This window comes from Silurus meridionalis, chromosome 2 (assembly GCF_014805685.1).
Source record: "Silurus meridionalis isolate SWU-2019-XX chromosome 2, ASM1480568v1, whole genome shotgun sequence".
NCBI classification, from domain to species: domain Eukaryota; kingdom Metazoa; phylum Chordata; class Actinopteri; order Siluriformes; family Siluridae; genus Silurus; species Silurus meridionalis.
This window is the reverse complement of record NC_060885.1, coordinates 3,608,632-3,627,800: the sequence shown is the minus strand read 5'-3', so window position 1 is coordinate 3,627,800 and position 19,169 is coordinate 3,608,632. Positions and strand designations below refer to the sequence as shown.

General features: G+C 37.3%; 4 protein-coding genes across 7 annotated transcripts in view; 1 reads left to right on the top strand and 3 right to left on the bottom strand.

Annotated features, from left to right (window-relative positions):
* wdr17 (WD repeat domain 17) overlaps positions 1 to 19,169 on the top strand; it is a 101,267-nt gene that overhangs the window by 51,885 nt on the left and 30,213 nt on the right.
* On the bottom strand, positions 6,982 to 12,998 carry LOC124395822. Of its 2 annotated transcripts, none has more exons than XM_046864692.1 (2): positions 12,804 to 12,947; positions 6,982 to 7,895 (listed from the first exon to the last, which is right to left on the bottom strand). In XM_046864692.1, the coding sequence occupies exon 2, from the start codon at positions 7,874 to 7,876 to the stop codon at positions 7,370 to 7,372; it is 507 nt and encodes a 168-aa protein (XP_046720648.1). In that variant the 5' UTR covers positions 7,877 to 7,895; positions 12,804 to 12,947; the 3' UTR covers positions 6,982 to 7,369. The 2 variants fall into 2 exon arrangements, with proteins under 2 accessions (XP_046720648.1, XP_046720641.1); XM_046864685.1 differs by lacking the exon at positions 6,982 to 7,895 and adding an exon at positions 11,134 to 11,996 and having other exon boundaries at positions 12,804 to 12,998.
* On the bottom strand, positions 14,637 to 17,176 carry LOC124395799. Of its 2 annotated transcripts, none has more exons than XM_046864644.1 (2): positions 15,942 to 17,176; positions 14,637 to 15,400 (listed from the first exon to the last, which is right to left on the bottom strand). In XM_046864644.1, the coding sequence occupies exon 2, from the start codon at positions 15,379 to 15,381 to the stop codon at positions 14,737 to 14,739; it is 645 nt and encodes a 214-aa protein (XP_046720600.1). In that variant the 5' UTR covers positions 15,382 to 15,400; positions 15,942 to 17,176; the 3' UTR covers positions 14,637 to 14,736. The 2 variants fall into 2 exon arrangements, with proteins under 2 accessions (XP_046720600.1, XP_046720610.1); XM_046864654.1 differs by lacking the exon at positions 15,942 to 17,176 and adding an exon at positions 15,620 to 15,914.
* Positions 17,298 to 19,169, bottom strand: part of LOC124395811 — a 3,569-nt gene continuing 1,697 nt past the window's right edge. For both annotated transcript variants that reach the window (XM_046864665.1, XM_046864673.1), the window contains exon 2: positions 17,298 to 18,779. In XM_046864665.1, coding sequence (XP_046720621.1) covers positions 18,115 to 18,762 — 648 coding nt within the window. In that variant the 5' untranslated portion in view covers positions 18,763 to 18,779 and the 3' untranslated portion in view covers positions 17,298 to 18,114. The remainder of the gene's footprint in view (positions 18,780 to 19,169) is intronic.

Genomic DNA, 19,169 nt, shown 5'->3' with positions numbered 1-19,169 from the left:
GGAAAGAGAAACATTTCTGCAGCATTGAGGGTCCCAATGAGCACAGTGGCTTCCATCATCCGTAGATGGAAGAAGTTTGGGAGAATGGGAGAAGGGCTTTGGTCAGGGAGATGACCAATAAACCAATAGTCACTCTAAAAGAGCTCCAGCATTTCTCTGTGGAGAGAGAACCTTTCAGAAGAACAACCATCCATGCATCACTCTACCAATTAGCCCTGTATGGTAGTGTGGCCAGTATATTGGTCTGGAGTTTACCAAAAGGCACCTGAAGGACTCTTAGGTCATGAGAAACAAAGATTGAACTCTTTGGGCTGAATGCCAAGCGTCATGTCTGGAGGAAACTGCTCATCACCTGGCCAATACCAATCCTACAGTGACGCATGGTGGTGGCAACATCATGCTGTGGGGATGTTTTTCAGCGGCAACTGGGAGACTCGTCAGGGTCAAGGGAAATATGAATGTATATATATATACACACAGTGTAAAATAATAATTTATATGTATATAGTATAACATTATTTTATACTATTTAGTATTTTACACTGTGTTTGTGTGTGTGTGTATAAGTATATACAATACAGACCAAAAGTTTGGACACACCTTCTCATTCAAAGAGTTTTCTTTATTTTCATGACTATGAAAATTGTAGATTCACACTGAAGGCATCAAGGGCTATTTGACCAAGAAGGAGAGTGATGGGGTGCTGCGCCAGATGACCTGGCCTCCACAGTCACCGGACCTGAACCCAGTCGAGATGGTTTAGGGGTGAGCTGGACCGCAGAGTGGAAGGCAAAAGGGCCAACAAGTGCCAAGCATCTCTCGGGGGGAACTCCTTCAAGACTGTTGGAAGACCATTTCAGGTGACTACCTCTTGAAGCTCATCAAGAGAATGCCAAGAGTGTGCAAAGCAGTAATCAAAGCAAAAGGTGGCTACTTTGAAGAACCTAGAATATGACATTTTCAGTTGTTTCACACTTTTTGTTATGTATATAATTCCATATATAATTCCACATGTGTTAATTCATAGTTTTGATGCCTTCAGTGTGAATCTATAATTTTCATAGTCATGAAAATAAAGAAAACTCTTTGAATGAGAAGGTGTGTCCAAACTTTTGGTCTGTACTGTATATATTGAAAGAAGTATATATATATATATATTTCTTCTGTGAGCTTGTTCCTGCTGAGAAACAAAAATATAATTTTGAGTTGCATTGTGTGTTTGTGGATTTAGAGAAAGCGTACGACAGGGTGGAGAGAGGAATTGTGGTATTGTATGAGGAAGCCTGTTGTGTCAGAGAAGAATGTAAGGGTGAAGTGAAGTGTGCAGTAGGAATGACAGATTGGATCAAGTTGGAGGTTGGACTGCATCAAGGATCGGCTCTGAGCCCTTTCCTGTTTGCAGTGGTGATGGACATGTTGAAGGACGAGGTCAGACAGAAGACTATGATGTTTGCAGATGATATTGTGATTTGTGGTGAGAGTAGGGAGCAGGTGGAGAAGAGCCTGGAGAGGTGGAGGTACACGCTGGAGAGAAGGGGAATGAAAGTCAGTAGGAGTAAGTAACAGAAAATACAACTTTGCACTTACTTTTTTGTTTGAGAGTTGAAGATCCTTTTGTAGACTCTCTCGGAACAATAACATCCATGTTGTTAGAGATTAAAGGCGCAGCACTTTTCACAGTAAATGCACAACATTTGAATATAAAATCAGATGAAAATCTGCTGTACGTTATACAAAGCATTTTCTTTGCAAACGAGATGATCGGCGCCTGCTCTGTGAGTCAATAAGCAGACGATACTCATATGTCTCTAAAACATCTACCTCACACACACACACACACACACACACACAAACACACACACACACACACACACACACACACACACACACAGACACACCCACAAAGATATTATATCTATCCTCCCATACACACACACACACACACACACACACACACACACACACACACACACACACACACACACACAGAAACTATATGTATAAAACACCAGTTCTACTACTTCATAGCAAAACGACTACTGTGAAAAGTGCTGTTACACCATGCAGAAGCGTCAGATACACGTGTGTGAGTTGAATTTATTAGTCGCTAAGAAAAACAGCTTTTAATCACATTCTTACATTCACCTCAACATATATAAGGAATATTTTACCTACAAAAAATCAACATAAAGAATACACAAGCTTTTATTTTACATATATTATATATATATATATATATATACACACTGTCGATCAAAATTAAAGAACAATTTATAAACAATTGAACATTTTGAAATAATGTCATCTTCACTGCTCAACAGTTGAAGGAGTTTTGTCCTGTCTATACCATGCTACCAGAACACCTTTTCCACAAAATAACTAAGGCATTTAAAAAAAACATTATTTTGCAGAAAACACACTGATCAAAATTAGAGAACACTTTCAGATACCTCCCAGTTATTGGTTTTAATCTGGTACCTGGTGCTAATTTCCTTGATTATCTGTCAACCCCTATTTAACTGGCAGCCTAACTTCCAGTTTCACTGACTCTGCAAGATGGTGGGCCGTTCTAAAGTGACTGAAAGCCTCCGGCAGCAGGTTGTCCAGATGAAGGCCAAAGGATGACCCTATCAGCCATAGCAAGACAAGTTGGTCGTTCCAAATCTGTGATTTCAAGAATATTGAATCTTTACAACATCACAAACTCATTCAAGTCCGCCAAGAAGGCTGGTCCTCCACGGAAGACAAATACAAGAGAGGACAGGATACTGCGGAGGATCTCAATGGGCAATCGTTTCCACACTGCAGCTGGAATTGCTCACCAGTTCAGCGCTGAACAGGGTAAGGATCTGTCTCGTCATACAGTGTCTCGGCGTTTAAGAGCATTTGGACTGAAAGCCCACTCTGCAGTGACCAAACCTCTCATTAGCAGAAAGAATCAAAAGGCTAGACTAAGCATGTTGTGTGGACAGAGGAGAACTGGTCCAAAGTTCACTTCAGTGATGAAAGCAAGTTTAATTTATTTGGGTCCGATGGGAAACATTATGTTCGGTGACAAACTGGAGAAAGACTGAACCCAAAGTGTGTAAAGAAGTCAGTGAAAAGTGGAGGAGGAAGTGTCATGGTTTGGGGCATGTTTTCTGCAGCAGGAGTTGGGCCTCTTATACAGCTACATGGCAGAGTGAATGCAAATGTTTATTAGAACCTTCTTCAACAACATATGGTTCCTTCCTCGTTCATCACCCAATCAGCCCGCAGTGTTCATGCAGGACAACGCTCCATGTCACACAGCAAAAGGTAAAGCAGTTCCTTGAAACTGAAAACATTGAAATAATGACATGGCCTGCCCAGAGTCCTGATCTCAACCCAATAGAGAACCTCTGGAAAATCCTTGGTGACAAAGTTATGGCCAAGAAACCCACTACAGTCACCGAACTGTGGAGGAGACTGGAAGAAGATTGGACCAAAATCACACCAGAGCAGTGTGAGAGACTCGTGCTGTCCTGTGGCCGCAGATGTGCTGAAATCATTCAGAGCAGAGGCCTGTACACTTCCTACTAATTGCTGACTGTTGTAACCTTCAGAAAATTTTGTTGTAATCTTTTCCATGCTACAGTCATTGTTGTTCTCTAATTTTGATCAGTGTGTTTTCTGCAAAATAATGTTTTTTTTCTAATGCCTTAGTTATTTTGTGGAAAAGGTGTTCTGGTAGCATGATATAGACAGGACAAAAACTCCTTCAACTGTTGAGCAGTGAAGATGACATTATTTCAGAATTGTTCAATTGTTTATATATAATTATAATTTATATATAATATAATTTTTTATCTAGAGTCACAAGATGTTGCTAATTTGGGCTGTAAGTTGTCAATCAGGACTGACTGGATGTTACAAATACGTCATCTGTTTGAGGAAACATTTCTTTTTTACTCGTTCTGTGGTATTCATTTACATTTATCTAGTTTATACAGTAAAGGAGGGTTAAGTGCTCTTTGCTTGAGGGCACAGGAGTGCCAGCTTGGTCCTGGAGGTGGTGCCGATTTGAACAATCTTCTGATCTGAAACTCAACGTCACCACTTTTCAGATGAAGTGAAACAATTTCAGACAGGTTAAATCACAGAAATAATGGAATGAGTAAATATTATGCCCTCAATGCCTTTAGCTTTTCAACCCACTCAAACCCATTTGGGATAAACTGGAACTGGAGCCTCCTCTCCTCCTCAAACATTAAATCCTGATCTTACTAATGCTCTTTTAGCAGGCTGTACACAAATCCCTATAACTACACCACAAAATCTATTACATATAATAGAAAAAATATGGAATGGGATGTTTAGTGTGTGTGTGTGTGTGTGTGTGTGTGTGTGTGTGTCACAGCTTTATTTCAAAATTGATTTAATTCATTATTTTCCTCAAAATTCTACAAACAAAATCCCATAATAAGAATGTGAAAGAAGTTTGTGTGAAATCTCTACAAATTAATAAAAAATAATATTTCATCATTAATTAATTAAAAATAAATATTCACAGCCTTTGCCATGACACTCAAAATTAAGCTCAGGTGTATCCTGTTTCCACTGATCATCCTTGAGATGTTTCTACAACTTGATTGGAGTCCATCTGTGGTAGATTCAGTTGATTGGAGATGATTTGGAAAGACACACACCTGATCTATATGAGGTCCCACAGTTAACAGTGCATGTCAGAGCACAAACCAAGAAAGTGAAGTCCAATGAATTGTCTGTAGACCTCAGAGACAGGATTGTACCGAGGCACAGATCTGGGGAAGGAAAGAGAAACATTTCTGCAGCATTGAGGGTCCCAATGAGCACAGTGGCTTCCATCATCCGTAAATAAAAGGTTTGGGAGAATGGGAGAAGGGCCTTGGTCAGGGAGGTGACCAATAAACCAATAGTCACTCTAAAAGAGCTCCAGCATTTCTCTGTGGAGAGAGAACCTTCCAGAAGAACAACCATCCATGCATCACTCTACCAATTAGCCCTGTATGGTAGAGTGTCCAGTATATTGGTCTGGAGTTTACCAAAGGCACCTGAAGGACTCTTAGATCATGAGAAACAAAGATTGAACTCTTCGGGCTGAATGACAAGCGTCATGTCTGGAGGAAACTGCTCATCACCTGGCCAATACCAATCCTACAGTGAAGCATGGTGGTGGCAACATCATGCTGTGGGGATGTTTTTCAGCGGCAACTGGTTTTGTCAGGATCAAGGGAAATATGAATGCAGCAATGTACAGAGATGTCCTTAATGAAAACCTGCTCCAGAGCACTATGGACCTCAGACTGGAGCAATTCATCTTCCAGCAGAACGACCCTCAGCACACAGACAAGATAACAAAGCAGGAGCTACTTTGTGAATTTCCTTGAGTGGTCCAGCCAGAGCCAGAACCATATTGAACATCTCTGGAGAGATCTGAAAATGGTGGTGCACCGACGCTCCCCATCCAACCTGATGGAGCTTAAGAGGTTCTGCAAAGAAGAATGAAAGAAACTACCCAAAAATGTGTGTCAAGCCTGTAGCTTGACACAAGTAGACTTGAGGCTGTAATTGATGTCAAAGAAGCTTCAACAAAGTATTGAGCAAAATCTTATACTTAGGTAAATGTGATTTTTAATTTCTTTTTTTTTTTTTTGAATACATTCTCTTTTTTTTACATTATCATTATGGGGTTTTGTTTGTAGGAATGTGAGGAAAATAATGAATTCAATCCATTTTGGAATAAAACTGTAACACAACACAATGTGGGAAAAATCTTTCCGGATGCACTGTAGAGGTTGTGTCCATTCGTGCATGTAATAGGACACACCTCTGCTCAAACACTAAGAGAAAGAATCAAAGTGGAAAAAGTGTGTGTTCTGGGGTTTGACGTTTAAGTCAGCCATGTTTTGAAGGCTGTAGTGTGTGATGGGAATTTGAGTTGATGTCTGGCAATAACTCCTGAGATGCTTTTCTGCTCAGCACGGTTGAAAAGAGTGGTTAAAACCTGTCTGGCCATCTTTGTTTGATCATATATTATATAAATTATAAACGTAAGAGTTTCTGTCTTATTTTTGTTAATATATTTAATAGTACATTAAATATATGTATATTGTATACTGTATAGTTATACTTTATACGTATTTTTAAATATTCTATTTGCATGTTGAACAGTCGGATAAATCAATTCACTACATGTCGTACTTTGAATGATTGTGTATGTGACAAATAGAATTCGATTTGCTTTTTTACTAGGTAGAACTTTGCAAACCAAATTGTGGTTGCAGCAAAAGGAGACGTCTTGAATTGTGTTCATTTGGATTCTTGCCTCAGTAATGACATTCATTCTCATCATTTGCGATTCCTGTCCATGATGCGGCGCTCCGTGATACTGCGCCTCTCTATTATATTGATGATTTCTTTAGACATGGTGTCACAAAGATGGTATTAAGAGGTGGAAAGATTCAGGTAGGACACCACTGAAGGCCTGGGGGGTAAAATGATGCACAACACAAGATGAGGTATGTGACTCAAAACAAAAGTTCATGGCAATCACATGTGACAGTTGAAACATTGGCTTGCTATTCATGAGATGACATGCTGTGCTTGGCAATGGGGGGGTTAAATGGTGACATTGTCTATATATTCATTTGTTTATCTATTTTTCTTTGTCTTGATTATAGCACCAGTGCATCGTTTTGTCACAGTCAAAGAGAAAGAGACCAGACATCTCCAGGTGGTTTAACTGGTTTTGAAACCACAATCAGGTGCAGGTGTGTAGTTCTGGGAGGGTTGCCTATGTAGATTACTATGTAGATTGGTTAATTGGTGCACATGTGATTTTCTGATTGGCACCCATATAATTGTCTGATTTGCAGTTACACTTTTGTTTGTGTATTTATGATGCTCATACATAAAGTGTATGATGTACTAACAAAATCACGTGTTTTTCTGTATTTTGTTTTATTAATAGCAAGAAAGGCATTTTTTTAGAAGCATAATAGTTTATTGATCCCCTTAGGGAAGATGTCAAAGTCATTGTAGCGATATAAATGTACATACATACATTTTAATTATAATTATTATAGAATCAGTGTATAGTATAGTGTAAAGCAACAGAGCAGAAGGTCCCTACTGTTTTTTTTGTTTTTTTTTACTTTATGATCAATGATTTCATCAATATATAATAAAAATCAAATATAGTGTTTATTTTTATTTAATTATACTTAAAGCATGTATAGACATGGATTTATATGTAATATTTCATATGAAAGCATATCAATATTGGCACAATAGGAGGAACAGTTGTAGCATTAAGTAACATTTGAGAGTTTATTTATCGACTGGACATTGCTTTCTTTCTTGGATATCTTCAGCAGTCCATGTCTGAGAGGAAGTCCTTTAAAGTAAGACGTTGGATAATCATGAGAAGGCCTCGGCTGATGCGGTATGTGGCGTCTGCATTGTAGCTTGCTTGGCCTTGGTGCTCGGTTATGTAGACTTCATCAAACCACTCCTCGTCCACGCTCACTATGATGCGGTCCTTATTGCTCTCATCGTGGTGGCTGGTGTAATTTTTCCGGACATTATTTGGCAGATCACCTGCTCCTGATTTGCTCAGATTGCCCACCTCATAGTAGGGAAGATCTTTATCTGGCAGGAGTTGATCACCGTTTTTGTTGTACCTGTTCTCAAACAAGTGGAATCCATATTCCCCATCGTCTGGATCGAAGCGCCAGCGCATTCGTTTGTTGTCATCAAAATAGAGACAGTTTTTAGCAAACCAGTACAGCAGCTTGAGGCCGTGTCTGGGATGAGGTCGCCCGAATTCTGTGTTCTTCAAATGGTCCAGTTCATTTAGTGTCTGTAGTTCAGCCATAGTGAGTCCTTATGTGTGTCTGTAAAAGTGTTAAAGATAAACAGAAATCAATTAATCATATTTGTTAGAAGAAACAAAATATATCCACAGATTATACTGTTTTAACGATGCAGCATTTGTCTGCTTTTTAGCTACGGTTTACTGTTTGTAAGTCTGGGAGAGAAATAACAAAAATGTTTCAAATCCAGGCAGGATGCAAGGTGTCTCCAAACAACTCTTCTTTCTATTGTTTTTATATATTATAACATTTTAAAAACTAAAACAGCAAGAAAATTGCATGTTGCACACACACACACACACACACACACACACACACACACACACACACACTGTAGATCTAATCAAATCTAATCAAATGACATTTATTATTGATAATTTAAATAAATGTTTATTTTAATTAAATAAATATTTGTTAAAATAAAATAAAAATATTTAAATTAAATAAAATTTATTAAAATGTCATTAAATGATAATTTAAATAAATGTTTATTTAATTAAAATAAATATTTATTTAAATATTTATTTTTAAATGAATATTAAATTATATATTTGAATATATTAGAATTTAATTAATATTCATGTACAAAAAAAAAATTTAAGTCAGTGATTCTGATAGAGATTAGACCATCAGAGAAGGCTTAATGTCCCTGATGGCTCCCACAGTTGGTTCTTCTCCAATCTGTTACCAAACGTTGTGTGTGTGTGTGGGTGTGTGTGTGTGTGTGTGGGTGCAGGATGGTGTGGCTGTGTATCAACTTCCTAGAAAACAGGCAAATCATTTTTCAATATTTGAGTGTGTTCTTATAAATATGTTTAAGAATTACCAGGGAAAGAAAGAAGGAGAGAAACATGTGGTTTAAAATCTATACAGGCATTAGAAGACTGAAAAAATAAATAAACAAATAAATAAATTAATAGCTGTAGATCTCAGAGAGTTTCAATAGGAAATTCTATTGCAGGAAAAATATTGCGATTTTACTTCTTCACACCAAACAACAGATCAATCGATTTTTTTCTTCTTGAATATATACAGTGCCCTCCACAATTATTGGCACCCCTGTTTAAGATGTGGTCGTGGACTTCTAAAAATTCAAACAATTGTTTAAAACAACATAGAACCCAAATGCAAAAAAAGAGAAAAATCCAACCTTTCATTTAAGTACATAACTTTGGTGGTAAAAAAAATCATACATTTAGAAAAAAAAAAAAACTTGAAATCATGTGTCCCACAATTATTGGCACCCCTAACAATTCCTCTGAAAAACTTAATTGGTTTTTTTTTTTTATATATTTTTCTGTAGTTGCTAAGGTTGGTCAGGGTATCTAGGGACTTTTAATTAGTGATTCATGATTTCCTGTTTCCCTGGGGTATAAATATGACGTGACACAGAGGCCTAATTCTCTTACCCATTTATCAACATGGCAAAGACAAGAGAACACACCATTCAAGTAAGGCAGATGTGTGTCGACCTTCATAAGTCAGGCAATGGCTACAAGAAAATAGCCACTCGCCTTAACTTGCCGGTATCTACAGTCAGAGGAATCATTAAGAAGTTTAAAACAACTGGAACAGTGACAAACAAGGCTGGAAGAGGTCCCAAGTTTATCTTGCCACAACGCACAGTGAGGAGGATGGTAAGAGAAGTAAAAAAATTTCCCAAGCTCACCGTCACAGAATTGCATCAAAGAGTGGCATCTTGGGGTCACAGAGTCTCCAAAACAACCATCAGACGCTCTCTACATGCCAACAAGCTGTTTGGGAGGCATGCAAGGAAAAAGCCTTTTCTCACTAACACTCACAAACGTAAACATCTGGAGTTTGCTAAGCGGTACTGGGACTTCAACTGGGATCGTGTGCTTTGGTCAGATGAGACTAAGATTGAGCTTTTTGGCAACAAACACTCTAAGTGGGTCTGGCGTAAAACAAAAGATGAGTATGCCGAAAAGCACCTCATGCCCACCGTGAAGTATGGTGGAGGATCTGTGATGCTGTGGGCCTGTTTCTCTTCCAAAGGCCCTGGGAACCTTGTTAGGGTGCATGGCATTATGAACGCTTTGAAGTACCAGGATATTTTAAATAAAAACCTGATGGCCTCTGCCAGAAAGCTGAAGATGGGTCGTCATTGGGTCTTTCAGCAGGATAATGATCCAAAACATGTGGCAAAATCTACACAAAAGTGGTTCAGCAGTCACAAACTCAAGGTCCTCCCATGGCCATCTCAGTCCCCAGACCTCAACCCAATCGAAAACCTGTGGGGCGAGCTAAAGAGAAGAGTGCATAAGAGAGGACCCAGGACACTGGATGATCTAGAAAGATTGTGCAAAGAAGAATGGTCAAAATCCTCTCTCTGTGTTCTCCAATCTTGTGAAATGTTATAGGAGGAGATTAAGTGCTGTCTTGTTGGCAAAAGGAGGTTGTACAAAGTATTAACATCAGGGTGCCAATAATTGTGGCACACATGATTTCAAGTTTTTTTTTTTTTCTAAATGTGTGATTTTTTTACCACCAAAGTAATGTACTTAAATAAAAGGTTGGATTTTTCTCTTTTTTTGCATTTGGGTTCTATGTTGTTTAAAAAAAAAAGGAGAATTTTTTTAAGTCCACGACCACATCTTAAACAGGGGTGCCAATAATTGTGGAGGGCACTGTATGTATGTTAATGGCTGGTCTAAACTTACTATTAAGACAAGCTCTGGCACACAAAAAAAGACCTGTACAGCCATAGCAAGCACATTCCTGCCAGTAGGTGGGGCTACCTTGTTTTACTGCAACCTAATTGGCTCAGTTTTGTCTCATTTCCCAGAAATCAGATCTGATTGACCGTTTTCATGTAAATGTATTTTTTATTTCAATTTGCATCATATTACGTTATATAAAATATATATACATATAAATACATGAAGACAGGAAGTGTTTTATCAGATCACCAGCTAGCTGTTACATACAATAACATACAATAACCTTGTAATAGGTGTGTGTGCTCTTACTCTAATAATCTAATCATCTACCTGCATATGGTATTGTTTAACAAGTTTTCACATTATTAGTATTTTCTTTCAGTATCTACAAAATCTTATGAGATCATTCTTAATATTTACATTACATTACATTTATGGCGTTTAGCAGACGCCCTTATCCAGAGCGATGTACAAAAGTGCTTTAAATCTCTAGTAATGAATAAATCTACACTGCTACGCCAGATTACATACTTAATATAAATATAACCCTAGAATTCTACAAACTTGGAAAGTGCTAATTTAAGTGTTTCAGGAAGAGGAAGGTCTTCAGTCGTCGCTTGAAGATAGTCAGGGACTCCGCTGTACGGACATCTAGGGGAAGTTCATTCCACCACCTTGGTGGAATATGAAATATTAATATGAAGGGTTTGTGTAAGTAGTGAAAATAACTGTTGTAGATTTCTAACGGAAATCTCATTTGTCATTTCCATCCAGAGTTTAAAGTATGGTACAACTACATGGGCTTTTAGATTCTTTATAACCATATTGCTTGTCATCCTCTATCACCCTCTTATTCCCAGTATTCTGTTCATAGTTCATGTCCACTATTGTATGTTCATTTCTCTGAACATAAATCTCTTGCTTTCTCCAATACCCAGTTGTTAAGAGAAAGTCTTGTAAGGTCAGTCGTCTGATCTTCGTAATGAGGCCTCTGCTGATGAAGTAGGTGGCGTTCTTGTTGAAATCATTCTTATAGCTGTTGTGCTCAGTCACATAGACTCTGTCGAGCCACTTATTCTTAACGCTAACAATGATTCTATCTTTGTTGCTGTCACAATCATTACGGTTTTGAATATAATCATCCCGAACGTAATCTGGCAGGTCTTCTGCTTCTCTCAGATTGCCCATCTCGTAGTACTTGAGGTTTGAATAAGGCAGAAGTCCAGTCTTGTTTCTAAAAAATTTGAAACCAAAATATCCTTCTTCCGGATTGTAGCGCCAGCACATCTGGTTGTTGTTATCGAAATACAGACAGTTGTTAGCAAACCAGTGAAGCAGTTTGAGGCCATGTCTTGGAGAAGGTTTACCAAATCCAACCTCCTTCAAGTCTCCCAGTTCATTTAGAGTCTGTGGTTTGGTCATGATGTCCTCTTTTAATGATCTGTAATTCAAACAAAGTGTCAAAATAACTTCCGACAAAGTGCTAAAATTGGTGTCTCCTTCCATGAAAATCAGATCTCATCTTCACCAGATCGACAATAACATGCTTCTTGTTCTCAACAATGAAAAGATGCCAAATCAAGTTTAAAAATACAACAATGCAGCATTGAAAGTAATAGTAAAAAAAAAAAAAAACGTCCCTCAAAACTAAATATCAGGAAATACAATCCAAATACTGCAGCACTGTACTGTATACAGTATATATTTTCTTCCTAGAAAACAGGCAACAATTTCTCAGTTTTCGAGTGTGTTTTTATAATTATGGGTAATAATGAGCAGGATAAGAAAGAAGGAGAGAAACATGTGGTTTAAAATCTATACAGACATGTACATTCAAAGTAAAGAAGCATTAGCTGTTTTGAAGGTGATGTTCAAACCTGGAAATATCAGTATTAGATCAGTATTAAAAAATAAATAAATAAATAAATAAATGGATAAAAGGCTGTGCATCACAGAGAGTTTCAGTAGTAAATGATAACAAAAGTAAAAAAACAAACAAAAGTTCAATCTATTTTTTGTAATATATTTATATAATATATTTTTTTAATAATAAGTATCATGTATTGGAAATAATTAAATAATAGACTTTAGAGGCAAATACAATCATTAAAGAAAATCATTAGCAGTCAAAGCATGTAAAAGCTGCCATATGTACACAGATAAGAAGAACTGACGAATAAAGGATTTAATATTAATATTGAACGATGGAGTGATAAGATCTAAATCCTAAAAAGAAATCTTTACTTACTTGCTATGAAATTGTTGGTGGTTCCTTTGACACAGTTAAAGCACGCAGATGCAGGTCCGGGGTGTACCAGAGTGCCGAGTGCTCAGCAAGTGAACCGTCTCACAGATGGCTTCCTTCAGCATGTGTTCATTTCTCAGGAAACAGAAACTTATCCAGCACAAGAAAGTGGGAGTGTCCAAGTTTCCAGGTTGTTTTCTCTCTGTTTTTTGGTCCTGTTTTTTTTACTTACTTGGTCTTTCAGTCCTGTTTTAGGGAGTAAAATATATTAAAAGTATTGCAATATGTATGTTATGAAGCGTTTGCAATGTATATGGGAGCAAATCTGTGCCAGAAATCCAAGTGTTCTAATGAAGCTTCATAAATGACAAATACACAAGCAAAAAAGCGTGTACATGTGTCAGGATTATGGAAAAGCACTACCTTTCCCCACCGCTGAATAACTCATATATACTCATTTTTTCATACTTTCCTAATGTCTATGCCGTCACTCAACCCACTAGAACTTGGGAACAAGTAAAATATAAAAAAAATAGTCAAGTCAGTTCAATGTTATTTGGCACTTTTAACAATACTCATTGTAAAAAAATAATATATATATATAAAAAAAAAAACATTCCTACTTCATGTAAAAGTCTATTAATATGAGAGTATCATATAAATTATTATTTAACAAGAAAAATAATATATTTCTAAAAGTAAACTTTCTGCTGCACTGAGAAATCCAGTCTATCCGGTATTATGTGTTGAATTATTTTTGCTCCTGGTGCAACAGGTTGCTCAGGTAAAAAAGGAGAGAATGTGGCTGAGTTTTACTTCCTGTATCACTTTTGGTTATAAAGACATGATCTGATCTTTTTTACATGAAACAAACCTGATCAGATCAGTTTTGAGATATTGGACCTGTTTCTATTACAACAACTCCAGGATAAACTTCAAAGAACCAAAATTCCTAGAAAATGTGAAATCATCAACAACTATCCAGGTAATTGAGGAATTCACATACGGAGAGCAGACCCTTGGTCTTTAATTCTGCCTGGAAAATCCTTAATGTGCGAAGATATAAAGCAAAGACTAAAATACTAATAATTGTAAAACATGAAAAATCGTTGATGTAAATTATTTCAAATAATGATGGTGTTTTAAATTGCATAAATCGTAAGAAAAACAGAAATTTTGCTGTGTTTCCACACGGATGGTTTTAATTGCCGGATGTGCACGTCATGGCGGATTTCGGTGCTGATTTGAGACTTGACACATCAGTAAAACAAATGATTAGGGATTTTAAATGATTAATCGTGCGTTAGTCAAATTAGTGACGTTAAAATGAATTAACGAGTTATTAACGCATTCATTTTGACAGCCATAATATACTGTATATATGTGCTAATTCCAGTGAATGTGAATCAGACACGAAAAGTCATGTGATATGAGATGTGTTAATGGCTGGTCTAAACTAAATAAGACAATTTCTGCCACACAAGAAAGGACCTGTACAGCCATAGCACATTCCTGCCAGTAGGTGGGGCTACCTGGTTTAACTGCAACCTAATTGGCTCAGTTTTGTCTAATTTCCCAGAAATCAGATCTGATTGACTCAAGAGACACTTTTCGTGTAAATAATTTATTTTTTATTTACTTGAATTTTCTATAATTTTGCATCATATTACATTCATAAATTACATATAATATATATTATTCATATAAATACATGAAGACAGAAAGTGTTTTATCAGATCACCAGCTAGCTGTTACATACAATAACATACAATAACCTTGTAATAGGTGTGTGTGCTTTTACTCTAATAATCTAATTATTTATCAGTATCTATCAAATCTTATGAGATCATTCTTTATATAAAGGGTTAATGTCAGTAGTGAGAATAACTGTTTTAGATTTCTAACAGAACTCTCATTTGTCATTTCCATCCAGAGCTTAAAGTATGGTACAACTACATGGGCTTTTAGATTTTCTATTTTCCCATTGACTGTCGTCCTCTGTCACCCTCTCATTCCCAGTATTCTGTTCATAGTCCATGTCCACTGTTGTATGCTCATTATTCTGAACAGGAATCTCTTGCTCTGTCAAGTACCCAGTTTTTGAGAGAAAGTCCTCCAAGCTCCTATTTGTGATATTCATTATGAGGCCTTTGCTGATGAAGTAGGTGGCGTTCTTGTTGAAATCATTCTTACCATCATTGTGTTGAGTCACATAGACTCTGTCGAGCCACTTATCATTAACGCTAACAATGATTCTATCTTTGTTGCTGTCACAATCATTACGGTTTTGAATATAATCATCCCGAACGTAATCTGGCAGGTCTTCTGCTTCTCTCAGATTGCCCATCTCGTAGTACTTGAGGTTTGAATAAGGCAGAAGTCCAGTCTTGTTTCCAAAAAATTTTAAACCAAAATGTCCTTTTTGCGGATTGTAGCGCCAGCACATCTGGTTGTTGTTATCGAAATACAGACAGTTGTTAGCAAACCAGTGAAGAAGTTTGAGGCCATGTCTTGGAGAAGGTTTGCCAAATCCAACCTCCTTCAAGTCTCCCAGTTCATTTAGAGTCTGTGGTTTGGTCATGATGTCCTCTTTTAATGATCTGTAATTCAAACAAAGTGTCAAAATAACTTCTGACAAAGTGCTAAAATTGGTGTCTCCTTCCATGAAAACCAGATCTCATCTTCACCAGATCTACAATAAAATGCTTCTTGTTCTTATCAATAAAAAAATACAACAATGCAGCATTTAAAGTAATATTAAAACCGTTTCTTTAAAACTAAACATCAGGAAATATAATTCAAATACTGTCGTACTGTACCTCCTGTAATGCGATCGAGAGTTTGTTTTTACTGAGAAACGGAAGTAAAACAGCGCATTTAGGGGCTAAATTTAGTGTCATTCAGGATGAACAGGTTTCATGGTTTCACCTGCGGCATTCACATTGCATTATGAACATCCTTGTATATCTGTGTACTCCATTCCTCCATTCATGTATTCATATATATATATAATCACTTGTGGGGGATTTTATCCTGAACTGGTCTTCTGCTATTGTAGCTCTTCCTCCCTTAATGTTTACTACACTATTCTGTACATTCTGAGATGCTCTTCTGCTCCACATAGTTGTAAACTGTGCTTACCTGAGTTGCTAAAACCTTCTTGGTAACTCTTCTGGATCTACTTCATCTACAGTCTAACAGAAGTCACTTACTAAATTTATTTTTACACTCGAGAAAAATAAAAAACCTGGAGATCAAAAATCACATGATCTGGCAGTCGTGTGAGAAAAATAATTATCCTACAGTTAATGAAAGCTTAATAATTCCTCAGTTTGAAATGCAGTTAACACCAGTGTGTGTGTTCCGCATTCCTCATAATGGAAAGCGAAATTGCACGCCGTTTACGAAGCCACAGGATTTCCTGGAATGCGCTTACATTTAATGTGCCCTACAGTAAGTACACGTGTTACACGTGTAATCCTCGCTGGTGCTGTTCAAAGGAAAAAACCCAAACAGATGTTAATCTCCTGTGTGATCTTATTTCACTTAATAAGGTGTTGTTCATGTCTCCGGTATCTGCTGCCTCTTCGCCTCTCGGGAAATAGAAACTGGTTCATCCTGAGACTTTATGGGTATTTAAAAAGTTTAAAACATTGTAATAAAAAATAGAGAGATAAATATGATGTAACAGGAATAAAACATTTAAACCTTTTTATTTTATTTTATGCATAAATAATTAATATTTGCATATCACCAGTTTGAAACGATTTGTAAAGGTTGCACACGAGCAACAAAAACAAGAGTTTATTATAATCAAGAAGACATTATTAATAAGACAAAAAATGCATTAAATATAGAAGACTATACTATAAATGCATATTATTAGCATAAGATTATAGACAGTGTCCAGGATACTGAGTAAAGGCGTTAATCAATTCCAATCAGAATACTTTATTGATTGTTGCAGTTGCTCACAATCAAATTAAAGATTCAAGTGAAATAAACAAACAAGATTTTTTATAAAAATTATTATTGTTGTATATAAAATAAAATAAAATGTGTAGCAGCAATGAAGCAGAAACTCGCACTATAATGATAATTATTGCACACAGTTATTATTGATATTAATTAAAATAAATTATTATTTTCACTGAAATTATTTCATTAAATTGCTCAATATATTAACATTATATGTGCGTCATGAAAATCTATAACTAATAACTATATCTATATCATAGACCAGCTATTTAACACTCCAAATGGGAGAAGTTATATAGTTTAATGGCCACATGTGGAAATGGTCTCCAGTTAATTGACCAGACCAGACCAGACCAGACCAGACTAGACTAGACCAGACCAATCCTGACCAGACCAGACCAGACCAGACTAGACTAGACCAGACCAATCCTGACCAGACCAGACCAGACCAGACTAGACTAGACCAGACCAATCCTGACCAGACCAGACCAGACCAGACTAGACTAGACCAGACCAGACCAGACCAGACCAGACCAGACCAGACTAGACCAGACCAATCCTGACCAGACCAGACTAGACTAGACTAGACCATGTACATCCTTATCTTCTGGCCAATCAGAATCTAAAATTAGATAGATAAGATTAGATATGGATGGATGGATGGATGGATGGATGGATGGATGGATGGATAGATGTATGTAATGTTTTATAGCTTAACAAATACACTGTATGGACAGAAGTATTGGGACACCTCACCTGACTTCCAGCCACACGTGGTCATTACCCAATTCATTACCATAAAGAGGCAGAAATTTTAATAGGGCGTTTCCCTTCACTTGACCCAGGAGACCCAAACCTGTTCCAGCATGCCAATTACCCATGTGCCCAAGAAGATAAGCTTTACCTGGTGATGTTGGAATGGAAGATCTCATGCTACAGAACACTATTGAACACATATGGGATGAATGTGAACGCTGACTGCACCCCAGGCCTCCTCACCTTCTCACCTACATCATTACCTGACTTTACTAACACCCTTGTGGCTGAATGAGCAAATAATCTGGTGAAACCTCTTCAAAGAAATCAGGTGTCCACAAACTTTTAGTCATATAGTGAATTGGAATTGATTGGTTTAAATTCCTGGACAGTTTGTGTGAGATTCTACAATAATGGCATTTTGGGGACATTCTTATCCTTGTAAATGTATCTGATTTTATACGACTAAACAGTTGAGGATTAAAGGCCTTGCTCAAGGGCCGGTGTTGCTTGGATCAGAAGTCCAACATCTTAACTACTGAACCTCAGTATCGCCTTTTCTTTCTATAGCCGAAAGAGTCTAAAGGATGACACATTTGCAGCACTTTGTAGATTCATTATCATCCCAGAAACTGCTGGCCTCGTCCTCCTGAGAACTCTGAGCGATGTTCTCTTGCTCACGCTCTCTCCAAATACTCCGAAATAAGACTGCTAGCGATCGCGAATAACCGGTTTGTATCAAAAAGTCCTCTAAGGTCATCTCCTGGATCATCATGATTAGCTCCTTGCTAATGCAGTACGTAGCTTCCTTGTTGAAATCCGTCCGATCGCAGTGCTCAGTCACATAGACTCTGTCAACAGACTGATCGACGATGCTGATGATGATGCGATCCATATTTTTCTCGTTTTTATAGCCGTAGAAGTCTTCCAGGACGTAATCGGGCAGCTCTTCTGCTCCTGGGCTGTTCAGATTTCCCACCATGTAGTAGATGAGGTTGGTATCGGGCAGGAGTTTGACGCCATTTTTGTCCATTCTGTTCTTAAAGCGATGAAAGCCGAAGAATTCGCTTCTCGGGTTGTACTGCCAGCACATCCTGTCATTGTTGTTAATAAACAGGAAGTCGTTAGCAAACCAGTACAGCAGCTTGAGGCCATGTCTTGGAGGAGGCCGACCAAATCGAGAGTTCTTTAGATCGATCAGCTCGTTCAGCGTCCTCGGGTTGCTCATGGTGGATTCGGCAGATACTGTAATTAAAGGAGTTCGACGTTTTTGTTAGAAACCGAACAGCAGTACAGGTCATGTTCATAAACACGTCTCTAAGGGTGTAACCTGGGGATCTGTGCAACACACACACACACACACACACACACACACACACACACACACACATACATACCTTTATACAAACACACCCATGTGAATATGCACACAATTACATACATATATATATATATATATATATATATATATATATATATATATATATATATATATATATATATATATACATACATACATTTATACACACACACACACATCCATACATACACAAATTCACAAACACATACATATATGCATATACACACACATGCACACAATTACACACATACAGTATACATCCATACATACATACA